We start from the raw sequence: 22,946 nt of genomic DNA, 5'->3' as shown, positions 1-22,946 counted from the left end.
AGTGAGTGAATTAAAAAAGCTTTGACATGATGGGCGTGTTGTTAAAAACAATGAATGACAACTGTGGTGTGTTTTGGAACGTCGAACGGAGGGTCCCATGTATAATTATGTACTGGAAGATTGGCATTGTCGCAGCGGCTACATCAGTATGTTGCAGTGGAATTTCATTATATTTACGAGTTAGATACTTTTATTGTTCCGATAGAATCGTGGGAAAAACTTATTTGCTTACTGATAGTTTTCGCATGAAACATATTAGAACTGCAACTATGAATTATCTATATTTAATAAAGCATAAAACACAAAGATACATACATTTCTACACCTATAAGATCTTAAACATATGATGTCGTTTTTAGAAATTCATACATACTTTTATATAGCATCAAGCAAAAAATCTCTTCAGTATTTTTCTTCCAAATGCTGTGGAAACTCAGTTGGAGCCGCGGCATTTTTTTTTTTTTTTTGGAAAATTGCCAAATAGTGTAAATGAAAGCATTTGGTTTTGAGTACATTTAGGTTTTCGGCACACTTTCGCGCATATTAATAGCTCAGCAAGTAATTAGCGATTGAGTAATATGCAGTATGCAGTTTTTAACGCATAATTCCTTTTGAAAATATACATATGTGTTATAACAATTCGCTTGGTTATTTGAGAAATCGCCCTTTGCTATATATACATACACATCCATCAGACTTTAACCAGTCGTTGACAAGTTTGTGGTTTTCATTCTCACTATTTATTAAACAATATTTTATCTATGATATATATAAATAAACTTAATATACAGTCATGTGAAAAATAATAGGGACATTTGCTTGAAAATAGGTAAAAAATAAAATTAAAACTAAAATAAAAAAATTATCAAAAATGTAACATGCAATTGTTTGCTGAGATGTCAGTGAAGTAAAGAACCGTTATCAAAGAAAAATGTTGATCATTTTATAAAGTAAGATCATTTTGAGTGTGCGAAATAATAGGGACATGTGTCATGATAAATACTATTCTTCAACTGTACCATTAGAAGACAATGTTGACTGTCACTTATGAAAGTATTCCTACTTATTGTTTCACAGACAACTCCCAATTATTTTCGTTATCCTCGTTCTTAGAATCAATGATGTCTGATCAGCTCTTTTGTTATGATCGTGACATATTCTTTAATCCATACATTTTGGTTTTTATAATTTTCTGTACGCACATTTCTTTCACTGTCCTTCATATTAAAATTGAATTATGCCCTCATATTGCCAATTAGACAATAACACTTATTCGTGATCATAGGTCAGCCTGGCGCCAACATAATACAAAGTAAACAAGCGCAACGGTAGCATGTTTAGCAGGTAGTTTAAAAAATATTAGGTAGAAACAACAGAACAGTGCCAAACACATTCATTGCCTTTTGTTGGCGGTGATTTTCCCAAATAAACAAAAATCTTAATTTTCCATTCTCTTATCGGTGAGAGTTAAAAAACGGCATTTTTTGACAACTAACAAATGCTACTCTTAAGAGAGCACAATTTAGTGTGAGCGAAATACCAGAAATAGGAAAATGAAAACCAATTGACTACACACCTTCTCCCCCGCAAACAGTAAACACCTTTATTAACAGACTTGACGCAGTCTGTGGCTGCTGCTGCCCAGATTGTTGTTTTGTGGATCAGCAATGGGGACGAGACGTGAAGAAATGTAACGTCAGCCGTCGTTGCTAGAAATGCGATGAGCGAATAAGCACACAATTGGGAAATACTGTAGGTGAGAAGGAAAAGATATGACGACAACGACCACTTTAATATTGAATGCGGCAAACGATGTCTACCGGAAGGTTAATTTTATTCCTACCGCTTTTGCATTTAATAATAAATATTTCGTTTACTTTTCCACGAGTTATTTACTCTTTGTGTAGCTATTTTTAAATTTTCTTCACAATAATAAATCAGCAGCATATAATAATATGGTTTAGGTATTTTATGGAATAAATTAAATTCGCATTTACCTTATTAGTTATTTGTTTATATGAACAGTAATTTCGGTCTTTTCCTGAATATCAATAACGTTTGTTTTGCTTATTTTCTGTTAAGAATTTGCTGATGGCCGTTTTATTGGCCCGTTGTCAAACTTTTTATGCTCTTTTGCCTCTCTTTTTATGCGATAATCACTGACAAACCACTTCACAACATCACCACAGTACGCAAATATTTAAGAAATTTATTATGATATACTCCACAGAAGACCTTTATTTTTATGTATTTTCACTGACACATTTATCAAATTTCCCATACAATTTTCAGATATAATTAGCCACAAACACAAATAGCGAATTTATTTTATATGCATTCCACGTTTATTGTTGTTTGCTAAATTTTAATCACAATTCCACTGACGGTTGGTTGCCTTAACATTCGCACTCACTTTGTTTTGCAATCAATTAATTAAATCAAACTCAAGTTGAACGTGTGTGTGAACAACGAGAAAAAACACAGCAACGCGTTGAAAATATTTCACCCGATAATTTGCGATTATTTGTCCAAACACAAAGACCTTTTCAGAGCGACTGACTGTAATTTTGACATACATTTCTCCTCATGATTTCTCCAACGAAAACTTGTTTTCCTTCACTCGTTTCACGCCACTGTAAACTGCTGCTGTTAGTCACTGGACTCTTGTCTCTCATTAGGTTTAGCAGAAAAATGTGCATAGTCGATTGAGTGTTCTCTCTGACAGTTCGCGTTTCTCTCAATGGTTGCAATCTTATTGGAGTATTGCTGCAGAGAACTTACATATGTTGTAAGTTCTCTGTATAAACAAGGAAGCAGAGAGAAAAAACATTTTTGCAATGAGCAGGTTTTCGCCGCAACATATGGTACTTCTAAAATGTCATTACAGCTACGAACAGTGTTGATACTGAATAGTATTATGAAAGAAACCAAATTTATATATTTAATTCATGAATTAGTAAATTCTTCGTAAACGCTACCGTTTTTCAATTTCTCATTCAAGGAAAACATAGAATTTGTATGATAAAAGTTGCAATGTGCTGAAAACATATGAAGAAACTTAACACATATTCACTGCACTTAAGGGATCATTAGGTTGAACTGCCTCCTAATTAACTTCACAATTGCCATTATTTTGAATTTATCGTGAAGATAAAGATTTATTCCAATAGCTTTGATAATGAATATTTTTTCAACTCAATATCCATTTATTATTTGGAAAAAGTTTTTTTCTAAAAGCAGTTCACTGTTCGATTGACAATACAACACCATGCAGTTTGTATAAATTCTCCACTCTCCAGTTGTTGCTCTGAGCCATTAAAAGAAACAGCTGCTTTTGACAACTCTGCTAATCAGTAGCAACACGTCTGCAATGTTTTGATTACTGCACAGATTTGAATCACAACTAAAATAAGTTAATTTGATCGCCTCGAATATAATGGCCAATAGATTTCCTATATAATTTGCAAAGAAAACTATTTTAAGTGACTGTAGAAGGAGCGAGAAATGAATACAATGGAGAACGCATTGGAAAAAAAATTACAGGGTTTTCAGCTTATTGCACAGGAAAAATTGCAGGCAATCATATGTTCTATTCCAGGCAAAAAAGACTTAATTATTGAACCAGGACTCATTAAACCCTTGGAGCATGTTTGCGCTGCATCATGGCTGAAGCTGAAAGGCATACAGCGAATTTTCAAATTTGATGCTGATCACATTATTTCACGTACAGCCGAACATCAAGTTCACATATTTTTAATACACAGCAAATTTGAAATATTTCAACAAATTTTAATGCATATACACGAATTAGAGCGGCAGGATCCGACAGATCTCGATGCCGCTGTAAAAAGTTTTCATATAATATGTGTACCCACCTGCTTTAGCCATTTCCATATATTGCTGGAAGAGGAAGGCCTTTACGGACTAGTTCAACTTCATCGCTACAACTGGGATTTTATTTGTCTTGATCAAGGTGTTCTAAGTATGGAAATACCAAATGTGAGTACCTGTATTTGCGATGTGATTCCGTTAATATAGTAACGTAAATGCTTTATAGGTGTTCTCCACACTATTTTTACGAAAGGATACATCGCTACTGCCAGTTATTGCACAATCTTTGAGGGTATTACAAATCATATGCGGACGACCGGAAGTAATTCTAACTTTTGGTGAACATTCTGCAAATTTAGTAAAAATGATGCAAACTCTTAGCAAGCCTGGTAACGAAAACTGCAACGACTCGTCCACCGAGTTCGCCGCTTTTATTATCATAGATCGTGACAAAGACTATGCATCAAGTTTATTAACTCCAGCGATCTATGCTGGTTTACTGCTGGAAGTTTTCAACCGGCGTGCAGCAGAAATTGAATTAGAAACCCATTCAAATAAGATTTCAAAACAAAAGTTACAAATTTTCCAATTACCTCATCGAGCTGATCAACAAAAGCAAAGTGAAAAGCCGCCTGTGGGTAAAATAAAGGCGAAACTTCCAAGCATACGTATGAACGCAATAAGTGATGAAATTTATGGAGAAAATCGTTACAAGCATTTTGCACAAGCTAGCAGTCAAATACGAGCACAAGCAAAAACTATCGGATTGGAAGTACATAAACTGGGCGACATGAAACTCGACGAGATGCACGACTATGTGGCACGCAAGTTACCCAAAGTTACGGAGCTTAAAACAAAGGTAATGCGACACCTAAACGCCAGTGAACAAATTATAGATATGTTGGGTGGCAACTTTCGTCGTGTGCAATCTTTAGAGGAAGACATACTGAACAATGTGGCGCGCAAAAGAATTCTAACTGAAATCGATGAATTTCTTACATCCGATGGACAAAAGTTTAATACTCTACGTTTGCTTTGCTTACTACACTTATGTGCGGGAATTAGTAGTGATGAGTTGACACAATTTGCTCGCAATTATTGTAACTACTTTGGTCAACAACATCTAGTTATTTTTCAACAATTGGCAATGGCCGGGCTGCTGCCAATGATGTGGGAAGAGGATAAAGCGAACACGTCCGTGAAAATTCTCTCAAATTTGCCGTTACCTAAGTTTCAACAAACAGAATTTCAAGCAAATGCTAACAGACTAAGATTGATGGTTTCGACTACTGGTGCTGAGCCAACCAATGACAAATCTAGCTTAGGCAATGATAATAATGTATTGGAGAGTGTCGGAAGTTGCCCTAGCTATGTGTTTAACAATCTATACATACCAATTGCAGCGCAACTCTGCTCGTGCTTACTGAAAGCCCAGTCCGCGGAAGAATTCGCCAGTAAAGTAGGTATGGTGGACAAGTTAATGATGCACTTACCTAATGCCAAAGCACACAACGCCAAATCTTTCGCAAACTCTATTAAATTGAATGACTCGAATGAAATCTTTCCCTTGCGTAAACGCAACATATTTATTTTCGTCCTTGGTGGGGTAACATACGCTGAGGTTGGTGCCTGCAATTTAATATCTCGTCTTACTGGCTCTCAAATTATTGTGGGCTCTGACGCTATCATCAGTGGCAGTGATCTCATTGAGGGGGCTTTCTGACAAAGACATTACAAACTTAGAATCCTAAAACGAAATGCATCCAAATACATATTTACATTGCTATAACAAATGTATAAGTATAAAATATTTACATTTTTAATAAAAGTTATACAAAAAATAATACGGGATTTCTATCAAACTACTTTTAAATCTAAGGGGAAACCATTATTGCGGTAAATTTACTAGTGTGTTCTACTTGTATTGCAACGGCGGTAACTAAAGACTTGTTCGGCGGCGAAACATAGAAAGCAAAAAGCAAACTTGATGGCAGGAGCAACAAATCAGCTGGTTAGCAGCTGTACTATGTTACACAAACGGTGTACGATGTTTCCAATGAACTAAAAAATTTTGTTTGGTATTTCTAATTGTATTTCTATTGTTAAAGAGTGGATTTTATTACTATCTGAAGGCGTTATATACACTTGTGAAAATGTGGCCAAAAAACCAAATTCGGAACTTGCACATGGCGATTGCATGTATGGCGCGTGGTGTTGGCCGCCGCTCTAATCCCGGCATCGGGCATCAGCTCAGCAGCATGGAAAGCGTTGACGAACGTTTAGAACAAGATCCTGAGGGATTCGGTGACTTGGAATCGGACTTTATGACAGCTAATCAGACGCATCGACAATATGAACGTGAAATGATTGAACAACGTGAACGAGTTCGACACATTATGGTTAAACATAAATACTTCCGAGATACAAAGTTACCGAATTTGTTAACTTATTCTGAGAAAGAGCAAATACGTATGTTGCATGCACGTGACCCTGAGGAGTGGTCCGTTGAACGTTTGGCTGAAAGTTTTCCAGCCACAACCGAAATTGTGAAAAAAATTATAACCGCAAAATGGCAGGCACGTACTGAACATCGCATACGCAAACACGATGAAGTGGTTATACAGAATTGGGAAAAATTCCGTTCAGATCCGAAATTATTGCAATTACCTCCCGATTTTCAAGCTCATTTGCAAAAATTTGCCACGAGGCAAACGGAGGACTTGCGTATGCTTTCTGAAAGGCTGCCCCCTAGTACAGCTTTGCCGCGTCCAATAAAACAAGAATTTCTCTCCATTATTACAAGTTGTGATAAATATGCCGAAAAGGAAGACGTACGCCAAATTACCTCAGGAAGTACAAAAAATATTGAGAAAATGCCAAGTGCTACTTCAGCGGAAGATGAAACGTATTTGCTAGAAAAAATTCACGATAAACGAAGAATGCGCATACAAGAGCTGAAAAAGTTTAAACTATCCCCAATCGAGTTATCAGTTTCCGCTAATGAAAATCACACAGTTAATCGAGAAAAGATTGACGAGCAGTCATCTTCGAAATTGCAAAATCCGAACGGAACTGGAATAGTTTCGAAGTCTTCACATAATAACCCATTTGCTAATTTCAATATACTCGAAAAATATGAAAGTAACGAAATTGTTATCAGCGCTGAGGATCAGAAACGCTTTGAAATAACGCGCGTCAAAGATCACATACATATTCCACGTAAAGTATGGCGCAAAGGTGCAACCTATCGTGTTGAGGATGCATATTATGATGATGATGGGGAACTCCTGTATCGTGTACCGGGCATGTCAGGAAAGAACTAATAGAACTGCTTTATATACATATTATTCAAAGATTTGTTGAAAATATAGTTCATAGTATGTATGTATAATTAGAAAACAACCAAAAATAAAAGTAACTCGTTTCAAAAACAATTACTTAAAATTTTTATAACATCATCCATTAATAATAAACCAGTTTAATGTATGTCCGGAAAATCTAAATCGTTTTGATATTTTATCATTTGTATGGTTTTTTTTTAACATAACGACATTTATTAGATTGTGTAGGAACTCCCAAAAAAATTAGATATTTATATATACGTATGTATGTGTAGTAATGTTTATTCATGTTTATTGTACATAGTCTTTAAAGTGATGATGATTAAAGCAAATGTGACAGCTAATTTTAAATTAGTTAACGGAAGGTAACAAGAAAATTAGTAAATAATGGACATATGTATATTATATATATTTATATACTCCACTATGAAATAAATGTAAACTAACATAAGTTATGTGAAGTAGTGTTTATATTTTGACAGTGTGAATAATCGTAGTTTTTAAAGGCGTTTTATAGTAGCATATAGCTCGTTAACTATTTTACATACGACTTTAGCTTCCTGTTTAAGCTTTTTTAATTTTATTTGTTTTCTTTTAAAAAATAAACATAAAATCAACACTTAGTGTTCTACAGTAATATTAGCATGTACAAATGTATATATATATATATTTATATACATATATAAAATCTAAATATACACATACTCTTGAATAATAATATTTTAACAATACAATACATAAAATAATAATAATATTCTGTCACTACATATACTTGTACAATAAACTCGTATTTTCTGTAATATAATTAGAATACAATTGCAAATCAATCAAATTCAATTTAAATAACCGATTTCATTTGTTTTCAACACGATATACATAGATGGTACGAACTTAGGCTAAGCCGTAATAATACAAAAGACAAAAGTTTGTATAAGAAAAAGAAAACAAAAACAGAAAACACCGAAGATAAGCAGCGCCAATTTTTGTTCTTTAAATTCGGTATTCCACCACAATTGCATGTAGCGTTCCTGCGTACGTCCATTAAATATTCAAATGCACGACACACAATTAGCAAAAGCATGTTAATAAATACCTTAGTAATTATTTTTCAATATAACTTATAAATAATCATATTTATTGTTTTCGTACCTTTATATCATGTTTTCGTTAATAAATTTTTACTAATTCACGAGCCTATTTTTCTACTTGCACACATGTAGTAAACTTTCAGCGCGTTTGCAATTCTTATTATGTCTTATAGATGGTACAGATGTGTATGTATGCATTTGTAATTGTGTGTGCTTTAATTTGCAAAAAATTGCCCTTGTGTTCTCGAATAGTTGTAGATACTAAAATTCACATTTTATTGGACTCTGTGTGGTAATTGCTACTGCTAGTAGTATTTGTTTCTTCTTAGTAATTTAAATAGTTTCGAACTAGTTCGATTTAGCTGAAAATGGACTAGACGATCCCACAGACGGTGGTGTTGGGGTGGCACCACTGCGAACGCCATCGCCTTCACATACGTATTTGCCTGAAAACATACACCAAAATTATATTGTTACAGTTATTACAGTAATATGGAAATTAATTAATAAATCTCATTAGTTGTTTTTGGGTTTAAACGTTCGCATACCCGAAACAAAGCGACGCTTTACTAAGGACAATCGGTAACCACTGCCTTGTAGTTCGAACTCAATGCCTGATAAAGTGGTGCCCTCACAATTGAATTGTGTAGTCAATAAGGCTGGAATGGATGGACCATCATTAAGTTCGAGACGTGCACGTAGTGTGCCGACGCCACCGTCCTGTGAATTTTGCGAAATGTCTGTGAAATTCCAAACCAAACGGTTCGATTCACCAAGCCTATAATAACGAAACATTTTATTTATTTTTATTATTATTTTTCTAGGCAAAATGTACTCACCACGCGGAATGTGGTTTCGATTGCACATTACGAACCAAACCGTTCACCGGCACCGAGAGTGTGACATTCAGTAATGGTGATGCGCTTGCCATGGCATGGTTATTGTACTTATAATCGATTTTGAGAGCTGTAAATGTAGTTTCACACTTCCAGTAGGACACCAACTGGAAGGGACACGATGAGGCGCCGGGTTTAGAGCGCACTTGGTATTTTAATATGTCCACATTGAAGTATGACGCATTGGGATTATGTTCCGCTTGATGGCGCAGCAATGCGGTCAATGCAGGCATATTGAATTCCAATAATGTACTAAAGGAGCTCGATTGATTGCGATCGCTGTGTGGAGGTTATATAAAGATAAGAAATTGTATTAAATTACGTGACATTAAAAACTTAAAAGCAATACTAATTAATTCTACATTTTAAGGAATGTTCTGTAATATTTTCTTCATTCTGATCATTTCCTAACGATCGCGGTTGATGAAAAACTGTATGCTCTAACTCACATACTCACATTTGCACTAATTTCGAATTCGGTATTAAATTTTCCAAGTTTTGCATATTCTTGATGCGAAAGCCGAGTTTCGCCGGATTTGGATTATTGGCTAGAAGACCTACAATTCCAGCTGGAAAGGATAACATCATATCGCCAGAGATTTTAACCTGACAACGTGATTCATCGCTACCACTGTCGAAACGTGAAAAGATTAATATTACGAGCGTGTCTGTATATATATACGAACCGAAAGTATGCGTGTATAATTTCATGGAATGCCACCGCTAGTGGAATAGTGTCTGAAATGCCAATGGTGAGCGGCGATGGACCTCGCGATGACCCTATACCACCGATAGCTGTGCGGAATTCCAAACTGCCAATACTGTCTGCGCGATTCATTGCTGGAGATGGACTAATGCGCCCACGGGCCGCTGCTACTGAAGGTGCCATTACCATTTCGGAACGGCGCGAAGGTGGTCTTGGTATTGCAATACTGTTAGCGGATGTTGGTGTGGGTATTTGACGGCTATTTGATTTCGAAAGAGTTGCGGATGCCGGTGCAGAGGCGCTTACATCGCCCAGCTCAGAAAATATGTCACCCAAGTCGGCATATCTGCGAATGAATATATTTATTCATAAATAGGAGAACTGCTTGGAATATTTCAATATATGGCAATTACCTCGAATTGTTCGTCATGGAGAGTGTAGGACTTTGCAGTGGAGCATATGGATGCACTGTTGCCGTTGGTGTGGACGCATTGGATATCTCAGGCGATTGCTGACGCGAAGCAATGCGCGATTGCTGCAACTGCTGATTGCTGTGCTGTTGGTTGAAAGTCTATATGTAAGTGTAAAATATATATAAATATATGGGCACATTGAAAGCATGATAATTTGATGCAATGGATTTAATGTGTACCGAAAATACGCTGGTAGGCGATAGTGATATATTCTCCACAGTAGCGCGCAGCTCATCTACACTTGCGGACATTGGCGCCTGGCCATTGTTCAGTGGCTTGATTTTTACATGTATACGTCTTTCTGGCTTATCGTTATCTGAATCTGAGTCGGAATCAGAGTAGAAACTTCCAGCTAATATCAAAAAATATATGAATGAGAAATTATAGTCTTATATTATTTATTTTTTTTTATTTTTTCACTTACTTTTATCTTGATTTTCCTCCCAAGCAATCTCTTTGGGCGGTTGCATGCTGTAGCCATCCTCGTCAACCTCATTAGCACCATATGCTTTAGTGCCTCCTGCACCACTACCAGCTGTGCCATTACCCGATGCACTGCTATTTTTATTTGCATTATTTGTGGCACTGCTATTGCCATTGCCTGATGAGCCACCTCCAATATTTTCCGATATATTCACACCAAGCGCACCAGCGCCACCGCCCGACGAGTCCACGCTGCCCGGTGCTGAAGCAGATGATATGCCTAGCCCACCGGCACTGCTGCCACTGGAATTTTGCGCTTTCATTCTATTCATATCGTCAGTATCATAGGAGTTGTTGGCGCGATCCACACTATGTAATTATGAAGTTAATGTTACAGTGTCTTCATAAGGTTTATAAATGAAAATCATATGAAATTACCTTCCTTGATGTTCTTCTTGTATGTTATCTGCCGCTTCCCCATCTTTCTTCTTTTTAGACTTTTTGGTTTTAGCTTTATCTCGACGACTACGCAAAATACCAGACACTATACATATGAAAACATAAAGGATAACATATTGTAAACAAAGGTAAGAACCAATGAGGTCAGGTCATAATATAACTTAATAATTGAGGTATAAGAAATTTACATTCGCAAAATGGATGGTTTCAATAAAAACCAATTACAGATATTTATATTTGAAAGTAAATCTAATATACCTCATTTGATAGAATTATATACCATTTTGTTTATATTAAAAATTAATAATCGCAGTAGGAAAATTAGTAAAATACGATAAACTCAACGTAAACTTCCATGAGATGAGTGCATGCTTTAAAAAAAATACATATACAATATAAGAAGAGATGCTTTGAGCTGACAGGAGGGAGGATATTATGTAGAGTCCACTTCAGACGAAACATTTAAAATAAACGAAATAGTACAATACGTGCAAAATACCTGCAAATTGACTGATAAATTCTAACCTCAACCGAAATATTTAATAACTGACTAACCAAATATGCATCGAATGAATATAAAAAAAAACAGTTTTTCATTAATCACTAAATTCACGTACATAAAATGTAACCATATTTATAGTCACCTTAGTGCTTTGAAAGGGTATTTGAAGCATAAAATAATATACAATTACTAATTTAAACAAAAAAAAATATGTATATGAAAAGATAATTTAATAATAACGCCAAAAAAGTAAATAACAGAAGAAAAGGTCATGTCAAAGTTACCACAAAAACCAAATATTTGCTGATCAGATCCAATAAAAGGTGAAGTAATAAAATAGGTGCCATCAACGTACATATATATAGTTTTATATAAAAGAATAAATGAAAAAGTACCAAAATAAGACCAGTATTTGAAAATTGATTGTACACGCATATGCATATCTATCTATATATATATATATATATATATGTATATGTATGTGTAATGTCCACATTCCAGCGCAATACTGTCGTGCTAATAAAAGAGGTAATTTACAAAATATAAAATACATAAAGTGTGTATTATGTATCAGTTCGTTTTTGTTGTTTTCCTTCTCACCCTGAGAATTTGATGTGAAAATGTTCAAAAGCGAGGTTGTGCGGCGTGAGTTCCCCACGGACACACCCGCATTAGATGCTGACACAGTGCCGCCACTCGTGGACACTGAATGCGGATGTCGATGCAGATGGTTTGAACGTTCATTGAGTGATGTAGAAATCGGTTCTGTGTAATTTCGATTCGTGGCTGAACTGCTGCCAGTTGGCGTTGGCGAAGAGGTGCGCTGTTGTAAGTGCTGCTCCACTAAAGTTCGATCTAAATTTAAATATAAATGGTTTGGAGGTAGAAATGGAATTGGGAGTTGGTTAATAACGGGAAAACAAGAATTTCTGTTCAAAAATATAGTTGATTGTGGACCCGAAACGTTTGGTGCCTGCAGAGCTTCGATTTTCAGTCGACAATAAATATATAAAAGACACACACGCTTAGTGCTAATCATAGTCAAAATAGGATTGATCGGTAGTTTTAAACAAATTCCATACAATAATATACCTCTTATAATTAAAGATTATATGTATATACGTATGTGAGATTTAGGAAACTGTAATATTAATTTTAAAGTAATCTGTAATATTTACTAAATAAAGTCTAAATATCTATTTGGTAATGGTGATTTTCATAACATTAAATACAATTTTTTTCTACGAGCTATTTCTTTAACATCATGGAAAACATACCTAAATTTCTTAGCAGTAGCGCGATTTAATATCGAATTTTTCGTATTCCAAAGGTGTATTGGAGAATAATTCGCTAATATTTACAACAAAACTGACCTAATAAAATATATATATATGTATTTTAACTTCGAAATGTCAAATGGAACTAAATACATTTTATTAAATACTTAGTTTTCGCTTAAAGTGTTTCAACTATAGTATCTATCTTTTCATTGTTTCCGTAAATATGCTACCAAAGAAAACTCTCTAACCAAAAAACATCACAGCACACAACACATAAAACAAGGACATAGAGAAATAAGAGAAATAATAAAAACAAACAAAAGCTAAAGATTCAAATTAAATTTAGTAGAGTTTGCAAAAAAACAATACGAAAACAAAATGAAAAGTTTAGATTTAATAAAATAAATTAGTATAAGAGAAATAAAATGAATGAAAGCAAAACATAAAAAACCTACTTGTTATGGGGGTGGTTGTGGGTGACGTAACGGTATTGTTGGTAGTAGTATTATTTGTAGTATTATAAATAGTGGGAGTACTAGCAGTAGTAGAGGAAAGAGTAGTAGTAGTAGTGATGTTAGTAGTTTTATATTGTTGTGGTAATTGTGTTAAAGCAGACGACATAAATGAACCTTGATTATTATTATCCTGTAGTGACTGAAGCTCTGAGTTTAGGGAATTTTTGATGATGGCTGTGCTGGTGTGGGTAGAACCATTGCTATCCGTACCGAAATTCCCACCACCGCTATTGGTGGTTGTTGTTGCGTCCGTAGCTCCAGCGTTGGAATTCGCCGGCTGTTGCTTGCTGCTTGGAATGCTTGAAGAAAACCAATTTAAGAAATTGCTACGCACTGTGGAAGTGCTTGTCGATGTGCTTGCGGCTGCAGCTGCTGGCACCGCAGTGTTAGCACTACTAGTGCCTGAGGTTACATCAGCGGTGGTATTCAATAAAATAGGTGATGTTGCACGTGGTGATGCCTGTATACCTAGTATGTTGTCATCAGCGTTCAGGTGGCTATTACTGCCACTGCCACTACCATCTACTGCACCAATAGCGCCACCACCACTGGCTAAAGAACCTGCCTCGACACCAACACTGCCACGTTGGTCCATTGATATGCTACCGCTAGTAATACGTGATATGGCACCTTGTATACTTGTGGCTGAATTGGAATTGGAAGCAGCCACGGGCTGATTTAAGCGTGTAGCTGAGATGGACTGTTGTTGTTGTATGGAGAGTGGAATGTTTTCGAGTTCGGGCACTTCTGCAATTCCAAATTTATGTTAAACCGTAAATAACATGTAATTACAAACAGTTTTATGGACTTCAATTATACTTACCGGGTTTCTCCAATCCGGTGTATTTGTTTAGCACAAATTGCTCTAAAAGTTTATCCACAGTCATATCATTAAATTGACGCTTAAAATCCGAATGTACCTGAGTAAGGAATTTTTAGAATTATTTGTTCCGAACTATGTATGTACTTTTACTCTAATTTGGATGTATACAAACCTGTCCAACCATATCATGATTATTTTGTAGCATCTCTAAGAATGTGGACAAGAACTCTTTCATTTGCCGCAAATGGACTTCTTCAATTTCTTGAAAACGCTGTAAAGTAAATATATGTATATCGTAAATTATTTCTATCGTTTTATATTGTTTATATACCACCACACACCTTGCACGTTTGTGTCATACGCCGCTCGAAGTCGTTCTTGATCGGATTGTGCTTATCGAGCAGCGCTTTATATTCATCGTGTAATTTTCGCAGTTTCGTTTCGACTTTTTCGATGTCCTTCTGAGAACCATTGTCCTTGCGCAACTTCTCCAATTCCAGCACTTTGCTCGCGTAAAGATCACGCAGCTTTTGCACAGCGGCTGTCGAAGTCTGCATCGCTTGCACACTCTCCAGTGTCTGTGATTCTTCCTCCTTAACAGTTTTGTGTTTTTTATGCAATTCATCAGCATACTTAGCGACGTCCTTTACAAGCTCGGTGAGTTTTTGCACCATCTGTAAGTGTAGTGTAGAGAGTTTCTCGGCTGAAGTACGAAGTATAGTCCAGACGGGAGCAAATGTGCTATTCAGTGTACCAGTGCTGGCTTTGTGTGCCAATTTGGCCATTAATTTCGAGTTCTGTTCTTCGATATTGGACTTTTCCCGAAAGAACTCCGAAAGCTCTTTACTGGCCAAACAACCGAATTTCATATTGTGATAGAGTACATCGAACCCGTTGTTCTTCTCCCCCTATATAATAGTGATTAGTGATAAATTACAATAAACGAATCTCAGTAATTTCTATTCGTACTTACCCAAAAATAATCGTTGAAATCAACCGTCATCTTCGAGTCGTATAATCGATCGGTTTTGTATCAATGCCTAATTCCTTATACTATTTTAAAATTGCTGTAAATACCATTAATGGTTTATGTGGTTGTTTTTAATTAATTGACCTCTTATGATTGAATTTGGAATTAACATTTAAACAGCAAATTCGTTCATTCATCTTCCCTCGGATGACATAAGTATTTATTGGAAAAAGCAATGCAGAAATGTGTGCTAATTATCTGGAAAAGTAAGTAAAAAATGGTAGTTATAAAAAGTTATTTCAGAATTCGAAATATCTTTACATATCTTATATGTATGCCTAGCCTATTCAATATGAAGATTTCAGTCTGTCCCGGTAGCATTTAATGTGGATACCTCAGATAATTTGAGTTCTATTTAATTAAAGTATGTAAAAGTTTAGCAATAGGTCTGAACTGCTCACTAACATATTGTTGTCTATTATATTCTTATTACAAATGTTTTTAAGCTGCTTTAATTTTTCAGATTTCTAAATATTTGCATTTAACAAATGAACTTATTTCTTCTGTATACGTGTTCATTCTGTGTATTTATATCAATCCTAAATTGATTTTAATCACTACATTTTTCCCCGTTTGCAAGAAAACAAATTTAACCGAATAATTTTGAATTATATTTATTTGAGTACGGAGACACACAGTATAGCCTTATCTTTTATTGTAATACACATTTAAGTATGTCTTGTGATTAAATATATGGATTTTAAAGTAAAAATATGTTTGAAATTTATATTTTTATAAAATAAAAAATTCTAATCTTGTTTGCCACTGGGAAGTTTGGCTGCGATTTCTTTTGCTTCACGGAGACTCATTTCTGTTTTCTCATACTGCTCCTCCACCTTGGCCAGCTCCTCGTCAAGACGTTGATCCAAAGCGCGTACTAATATGTGACAGCAATCTTTGATCGCGTGATAAATTATGTTTTTAATCTGCAATTTGTCCTCGTGATTGGTGTGCGAGTGCGATAAATGACGAAATTCATGGGTTAAATGATAACAATGCGTTATGTTTTCTGGTGATACAAAGTCTTCCGCCACTTTGATACAATTATGGAGATTTTGTACTTGATGTGGTGCCCCAGCCGGAATGAACACTGCATCGCCAAGGCACTGTACAATGGGATATCCTTCTACACCATATTCCTTGAAGAGACGTGCACGCAATTTATCGTCTAAATACCAATTCTGATCATGAATGGGATCGTGGTCGGGTTCCAAGCGAAACCCTTTCTCTATCGTCACTCGATTTAGGAGATCGCGGATTTTATCAGCATCTCGTGCAGGGAAAATATGCCACAATGCACCTGGCAGGACGCCAGGTATTTGGCATCGTGCCCGTGTCAAATAATCGCAGCCACCCAAAGCTATAGCTTTTTGAGTAGCTACCAATTGTGGTTTACTATCGGCATCTTGTGGTACGCCCACATATACCATAATGTTTACAGCGTCGGAAATGTCCAAGTGCAAATTAGTAGTGCCCTTGTCAGGGTGCAATGCCGAACCGTAAGCATTGTACATCTTCGGTCCCAAGTCGGGTGGAACAAACATCTTCGGCAAACAGCTGGCAATATTCAAATTGCCTGTACGCAAGGTGTATTCCGGCATGGGTAGGCCGGTCATGAGATCCGCAAAACGGGTTGGCAATATTTCGGCAAAATCATCGCCTGGCGGCCAGTCTTTCAGTTTTAATAACATTGGTTTGCCATTTGCATCTAGCAATCGTTTCTTTATACATTGGAATCCCTCCCAGAAATATCGCATCGGTTGGTTAGGTACTAAATTTCCATTCAAGCAGTTTATCAAGTCATTGGGCTTGTCACCGAAATCCTTACAGAAGGCTTCTGGTCGCCATAACTCCAAGTTCAGTGATTGCGCTACTTCCGAGATCATAACGGGCTGACCACATTTCCATACCTCCTGATAAAGTATTCGGTTATCGGGATGCATGGCATTAGTAAGTCTCAATAGTTTGCCATCGCATAACCATTCATGTGGTACGCCAGGCGCCAGCATTGTCGAGTGGGTTAAGGTCATTGCGCGTGGCGGCAAAAATCGTCGTAATCCCGCTAAACCCTTCCGTAAAAAGTTTATATGTTTAAAATTATCAAAAGCGGTGGTTATGGGATCCTTTCCCAAAGTTTGCTTTGTCCACACTCGTCCTGGCACATAGTCTATACCTCTTGCTCGCGCAAACTCCAACTTTTTGGCATGCAATTCTTCCATTCGTGCCTGTTTACGTAATGTTTCTTCAGTAGCTAGCGATGAAGCGCTCGTCTGCTGCTTTAATTGCGATTCCTTGATCATGTCCTGTATTAAAGTACCAAGTTCCGTATCTGCCGGAAGGTCCTGTTTGCTTAACAAACAGCCACACATCTGTGGCACTTGCCACATAGCACGTATATCGTGCAAGAGTCGGCCCAAAACGTTTAACGCATCGCTAGCAATGATCTGTGTCAGCATCAGATCTCGAAGTTCATGTTTTTGATGAGTTGACGTTGTTGCAGTACATAGCATCCAGTGAAATTCATCGTGTCCACGTTGGGTTTTATCGCCCGTGCGTCTCTTACGACAACTGCGTTGCTCTTTGCGGTCTTTGAAACAGTCAAGACACACACCAAAACCACACTTGTCGCAAGTCCAATGAAAATTAAAAAGTGTGGTATCACACACATCGCAAATCTCACGTAGACCTTGCACCACCTTCTTCCAGGCGATTATGCTATTCGGATTTTCGTGTAAACGCAATGCTTCGGCCTCTTGTTGCCACAGATAGCAAAATTGGTCACCAGCATGTAGCAATATATACCGAGCAACTTGGATGTCCATCCAGCCTGCAGTAGGCACACTATGCTTATCTGGCTGCCAGATGCGTAAATCGTCGGCAGTCGGGTCCGTATAGGGGTTGGGGAAGCCAGCAACAACCAATTCACCCAATTCATTATACTGCAAACGACGGAATTCATAAAATCGACAATAGACATCTGAACCACCCTGTGAACTGCGGCGTCGACACTCGCGACATCTTGGTAGAGCATATTCAGTTGTAACATTATCATTGGAGTTTGACTCGCTTTTAATAATACTTTCCGAGTTGCGTTGGAGCTTGAAGCAAGGTAAGTGCTGAAGAAATGTTGCTCGCGATGCACGTAACTCTCGATCACGCTCTGCTTCTTCGGCTGTAAGTTCTTCTTGAGAAGTGTGACTATCGCCGATTTTAGAATGATTACTATTATCGTTGAGTGATATGGACGTCATTGGTGCGGATGTCGATGCTGATTCTGCAGGGGCTGATAATGGTTCTGCTTCTTCTGTTAAAGTTTTAACTTCAATTTTTACATTTTCAGGGGCTTTTACTTCTGAAGGTTTCTTCATTTCGAGCTTACCATCTGTGTCTGCGTTTTCCATAAGCGCACCATCTATATTAGATTTAAGATTCTCTTTCGGAATAACTTTTTGTTCGTTATCATCGGCGTAATCAATTATCAGTTCTTTTCTATTATTATTCTCATTTTTCTCTGTAATGTCAGTGACTTTATTTACCGAATCGTTTTCCTCCTTATTTTCATTGTTATTCCCCTTCTCATTATTTTCATTTTGCTCTATATTTTTTTGTAACTGCTTGTTAATGTTCTCAATTCTAAGAAATGTATCATCTTGACTCTTTAGTCTGTGCAATTCAATAATTGTTTGCTCCTTAAGTTGACGTATGCGTTCCAACTCTGCAGACGCTTCTTTATCATCAATCGCCTTATTAGAGATGTGAACTTCAATTATTGATTTCCTTTCGCCGGTAACTTCCAATTTTGGTTGTTTGGCATTTGGGCTGTCTTGTATGGTTGCACTATCAATTCCAGAACAATCATTCTCACGTTTACGAATTTTGGATTCCCCCTTTGTGTTATACGGAGATTCTTTTTGAGATGTTTGATCAATGCTGCCGTCATTATCTTCATTCATGCTGTCGGTTAAGCATATTCCGTTATTGTTTTCCTGATGACCCTTTTCCATGTTTGTTATCTCAGTATCCGTTTTTCCAATTTCACAACTTTCCTTGCTTTCTTTATGCAAGCAGTTATTCACGAACTGGCCCGTACCTACTAATCCCTCATGTCCGTTTATGTTATCAAATTCGTTTGTTTCAAGATCATTATCGGAATCTTTATGCGCTATTTCATTCAGTTCTTTTTGTTGTAAATTTTTTGTTTTACTATCATTATTTTTTAACAATGCATCTTTTAATTCCTGCTCGATCTCATCTTTCATATCCGGCATTTCACGTAATAGCTCTTCCGCCAAATTGTGGCAAGTTCCATCCAAGTCCATAAATTTGTCAGCTTCTTCTGACATTTTCTCTATGTTTGCAGTTAGGGATCTGGCAGTATGATAGTGAAAAGATAAAGAGAAATTAAGAGAAAAAACCCATGTTAATTTTCACTGCTCAAACGTACACGCATCCTTACTTATCAAATGCAGTCGTAAGCGGGTAATGTTTGGGCGGGAGTGAGTACTCGCGATCGGTGCGTCTCTCAAAATCGTTCTCACACTCGTTATTTGAGTTCATGTGTTAAAATATTAACTGATATCTTGCCAATTAAAATACGAAACGTACAAAAGGTAATGTTGGTGGTAGTTGAAACATTAACGAACCGATGATCATCAAAAGAAATTACGAAACATGAAAACCAGATCAGATAACATTTATCGCTTATACTAAAAATAATGAATGCATTTGAATTATAGAGAAAACCGCTCTAATTTGTCTTTTATTATACAAAGGTTTAGGATTTTTTGCATATAATACTCACTACCACCACATTGCCTGCACTTACGGGTAATAATTTATTCTTGATAACTAAATGTACATATGTATATAAATTTCTAAAATAATAGAGAAAATATGTTAATGCGACTCAATTACTAAGACTAATTAATTTTTGTATAAATATTTCACTTTGCAACATAGATTTCGACTTGAATCCGTACCAACGGAAATTATGGTTTTAAAATGCCATATTCACCGAAAACAAGTGCAGCAGAAATCTGCGCAAACACTTAAATGTCGTATTATACATCCAACATAACATGAATGTACATATTTTGCACACAACTATGTATATAATGATACATATATACTGTACTTATTAAAGTTTATGCCTACATAAAACCATGACTACTCAGATAGGTCGTTAATGAACATGGAGAAAAAAGAAAATGTACCATTTCAGATAGTGCTTATCTAAATTCTGTTCCGTCTGTTTGTATGTCAGCGATAACCGAATGCAAACAAATAAGCAAATCTCGCATACAATTTGTCCAGCCGCTTTTAATGCAGCCCAATTCAAGGTTATACAATTTTCGGATATTGGTTTCCTTCCTTTTTTACCAAAATAGAGAGATTAGCTTTATTACATAAAAATTTAAATGTTATAATAAGGATTTTTCCTAAAAATATGTATGTAATGGTTAATTAAGCCTCCTTAACACAGATTACCCTTCCTCCTGTAATCACTCGTAGCGAATAATCAAACTAATGAAAACTTAATTAGATTTGACACAGCAAATGCCGTGCAATAATTAGAGAGAGGCTGTTCGAAATATAGTAGATGGTGTACAAAAACCTGATAACATCAGTTAACTTTTCGTTTCCCATTTGCACTATAATTGTGTCTTTTAATAAATAGACCCTTACATTTATTGAACATTCCTTCTGCATACTTGATGAAATTTATATTATGCGCTTTCAAACACAAAAGCAGTAACATTGGTGTCACATGTGAATCGAGCAGTTGTATAGTTATTTAAATACACCCCTTCATAAATTACTACAAATTGAGAAAGTTCAAATGGCACATGGCCTTTTTGTATGTTAAATATATTAGTTTGATTGAGCTAAGTGTAAAGTCAAAGTGTTGACGTATATGATATGATATAATAATATGATTACTTTTAGTAGTTTCAACAAATATGATGGTGCAAAGTATTCCGAAGACCAGAATTGTTTCTATTTGGTTAAAAAAGCTACTGTCATATACAACGGTACAGGAAATGACATGATTAAAGATTATACATAATACATATGTACATAGATATAATGTGAACGCCCTCGTTCTTAAATCAAAAGAAAAAAGTGGTAAAAGTATCCCAAATTAGTTAAAAGGGCTTAAGACACCAGAACTTGGAGCAGAGCACAAGACAGAAGTTGAATATTTAATGGATTTAAAAATTTCATTGATAGCATATACATACCTATGTATAATAGATTTTATATTAGCATACATGATAAATTAAGATAAATTAATTAGGTTCCATTTAAGCTTTGTATTCACTTGGCTTTTAATATAATATTCTAATTAAGACCTTAATTGCATATTATTGTACATGAAAACAGTCACAATTAATTGAAAGAGCACAATTATACTAAAATGATAACTTTCATAAATATATACATTCGTAGCCGTCTGTTTATCCCTTTCCACATATTATATCACTTTTATTTTTTGAGTTTCAGTTTCAAGATTAATTAAATTAGATGGGCGTAGAGACTTCTTGAAAATTATTACGTTATCACAAACTCGTATAATTCGAGTTTATTAATTCCTTTTCCAGTACTTTTTTAATTCTCACTTTTTGTGGCACAAACATGCACTACGATTTTCAACATATAACTGCTTCGCTGAGCCACAGATATTGTGACGACGCGCCGAATGAAAATCAGTTTGTACGATAACAAAATACTATACAAATGAAAAGAAATAAAGTATAACAAAGAATATAAAGAGCACCCTATACAATAAAAAAAATTAATTTAGAGTGTAATTTTTACCAAAATAACACTCCGAAGGGTTACTAATTAAATTCCATGTATAAGTATGTACTTTTTGAGGATTCTCATTTCTAAGTGGACAATCGCAACTCTGACTTAAGGCGTTTATTGCTATTTATGTATGTGCATTTTTTCAATTATATTCCAATAACGCCTCAATATTTGATCAATGCAAGATTTAAATTTTATTATAGTAAACATTCAATAAATTTACACAATTTTCGACCATATCATAATTTTCACTATACATAGAGGTAAAAGAAAATCATTAGGAGTACTAACATACGTTTGCCTAAACTCGAGAACTATACTTTTTTCTGATAGTATTTTACTCACAGTTTATTATCCACCAATTATTTATTTAATCCTTTAACTTTTTACAATATTTTTGTAGGTTTATCAAAAGTTTTCTACATTTTAAGAAGAACAAACTATGCTGTGCTATTCTCTCAATTTATTACTCTTTATCTCTATTCGTGATTTATCATCTACACTTTGTGTGGAATGTATGTATGTTTTCTAAAGCATTGCCAACAGCGATAAAAAAATAAATGTTAAATATTCGATAATTCGATTTCTTAAATTATTTATATTTGTTACTTGCGACTAGAAAATTAATTTGATGTATGAGTTGGAATTTTTGGAGAAAATTACTAAGGCGTAAAATATATGGATTATCTTCTTAAAGATTTTAAACGAAACATTCGTTGAATATACGCAAGGACATACCAGAATTCAGTTTATTTTAATTTAAGAACTT

The 22,946-nt window shown here is 35.6% G+C and overlaps 4 protein-coding genes and 1 long non-coding RNA gene across 18 annotated transcripts in view; 3 read left to right on the top strand and 2 right to left on the bottom strand.

The window, feature by feature from the left end:
• The window catches only part of LOC105208452 (furin-like protease 1), a 307,454-nt gene extending 304,731 nt beyond the window's left edge, over positions 1-2,723 (bottom strand). For all 3 annotated transcript variants that reach the window (XM_054225764.1, XM_029037878.2, XM_054225778.1), the window contains exon 1: positions 1,998-2,723. The gene's annotated coding sequence lies outside the window, so the exon portion shown is untranslated. The remainder of the gene's footprint in view (positions 1-1,997) is intronic.
• Positions 2,724-3,294: 571 nt separating this feature from the next.
• LOC105221580 (vacuolar protein sorting-associated protein 33B) lies at positions 3,295-5,675 on the top strand. The gene is made up of 2 exons (XM_011198658.3): positions 3,295-3,999; positions 4,058-5,675. Exons 1-2 carry the CDS (start codon positions 3,505-3,507, stop codon positions 5,552-5,554), a joined length of 1,992 nt encoding a protein of 663 aa, XP_011196960.1. The 5' UTR covers positions 3,295-3,504; the 3' UTR covers positions 5,555-5,675.
• A 170-nt stretch (positions 5,676-5,845) lies between these two features.
• Positions 5,846-8,291, top strand: LOC105221579 (uncharacterized). The gene has a single exon (XM_011198657.3). The coding sequence runs from the start codon at positions 5,985-5,987 to the stop codon at positions 7,152-7,154; it is 1,170 nt and encodes a 389-aa protein (XP_011196959.1). The 5' UTR covers positions 5,846-5,984; the 3' UTR covers positions 7,155-8,291.
• Positions 7,439-22,685, bottom strand: LOC105221578 (F-BAR domain only protein 2). Of its 12 annotated transcripts, none has more exons than XM_054225707.1 (16): positions 22,523-22,682; positions 15,311-15,565; positions 14,679-15,245; positions 14,510-14,608; positions 14,338-14,434; positions 13,455-14,261; positions 12,320-12,574; positions 11,197-11,302; positions 10,760-11,127; positions 10,515-10,687; positions 10,276-10,433; positions 9,843-10,208; positions 9,614-9,787; positions 9,100-9,435; positions 8,809-9,038; positions 7,439-8,706 (listed from the first exon to the last, which is right to left on the bottom strand). In XM_054225707.1, exons 2-16 carry the CDS (start codon positions 15,338-15,340, stop codon positions 8,609-8,611), a joined length of 3,864 nt encoding a protein of 1,287 aa, XP_054081682.1. In that variant the 5' UTR covers positions 15,341-15,565; positions 22,523-22,682; the 3' UTR covers positions 7,439-8,608. The 12 variants fall into 12 exon arrangements, with proteins under 12 accessions (XP_054081682.1, XP_011196952.1, XP_011196956.1 ...); XM_011198650.3 differs by having other exon boundaries at positions 13,629-14,261; XM_011198654.3 differs by having other exon boundaries at positions 13,725-14,261.
• LOC128919965 (uncharacterized) lies at positions 9,336-10,434 on the top strand. The gene is made up of 2 exons (XR_008470076.1): positions 9,336-9,466; positions 9,527-10,434. It is a non-coding gene; the product is annotated as an uncharacterized LOC128919965 (long non-coding RNA).
• Positions 22,686-22,946: the final 261 nt, after the last annotated feature.

The sequence above is a fragment of the Zeugodacus cucurbitae genome, chromosome 2, assembly GCF_028554725.1.
Source record: "Zeugodacus cucurbitae isolate PBARC_wt_2022May chromosome 2, idZeuCucr1.2, whole genome shotgun sequence".
In the NCBI taxonomy this organism is placed as follows: Eukaryota; Metazoa; Arthropoda; class Insecta; order Diptera; family Tephritidae; genus Zeugodacus; species Zeugodacus cucurbitae.
Note: the sequence above shows the minus strand (reverse complement) of the source record. Positions and strands in the feature narration are given on the sequence as shown.

Excerpts from the sequence above, each read along its gene's own strand:
- LOC105221578 (XM_054225707.1), bottom strand. The coding sequence starts at position 15,340 with ATGACGGTTGATTTCAACGATTATTTTTGG. Across the intron at positions 10,688-10,759 it reads GGAGGAAAATCAAGATAAAA|CTGGAAGTTTCTACTCTGAT; the intron begins GTAAGTGAAAAA and ends TTTTGATATTAG. Across the intron at positions 10,434-10,514 it reads CGCCTACCAGCGTATTTTCG|ACTTTCAACCAACAGCACAG; the intron begins GTACACATTAAA and ends ACTTACATATAG.
- LOC105221580 (XM_011198658.3), top strand. The coding sequence starts at position 3,505 with ATGAATACAATGGAGAACGCATTGGAAAAAAAATTACAGGGTTTTCAG. Across the intron at positions 4,000-4,057 it reads TAAGTATGGAAATACCAAAT|GTGTTCTCCACACTATTTTT; the intron begins GTGAGTACCTGT and ends AATGCTTTATAG.
- LOC105221579 (XM_011198657.3), top strand. The coding sequence starts at position 5,985 with ATGTGGCCAAAAAACCAAATTCGGAACTTGCACATGGCGATTGCATGT.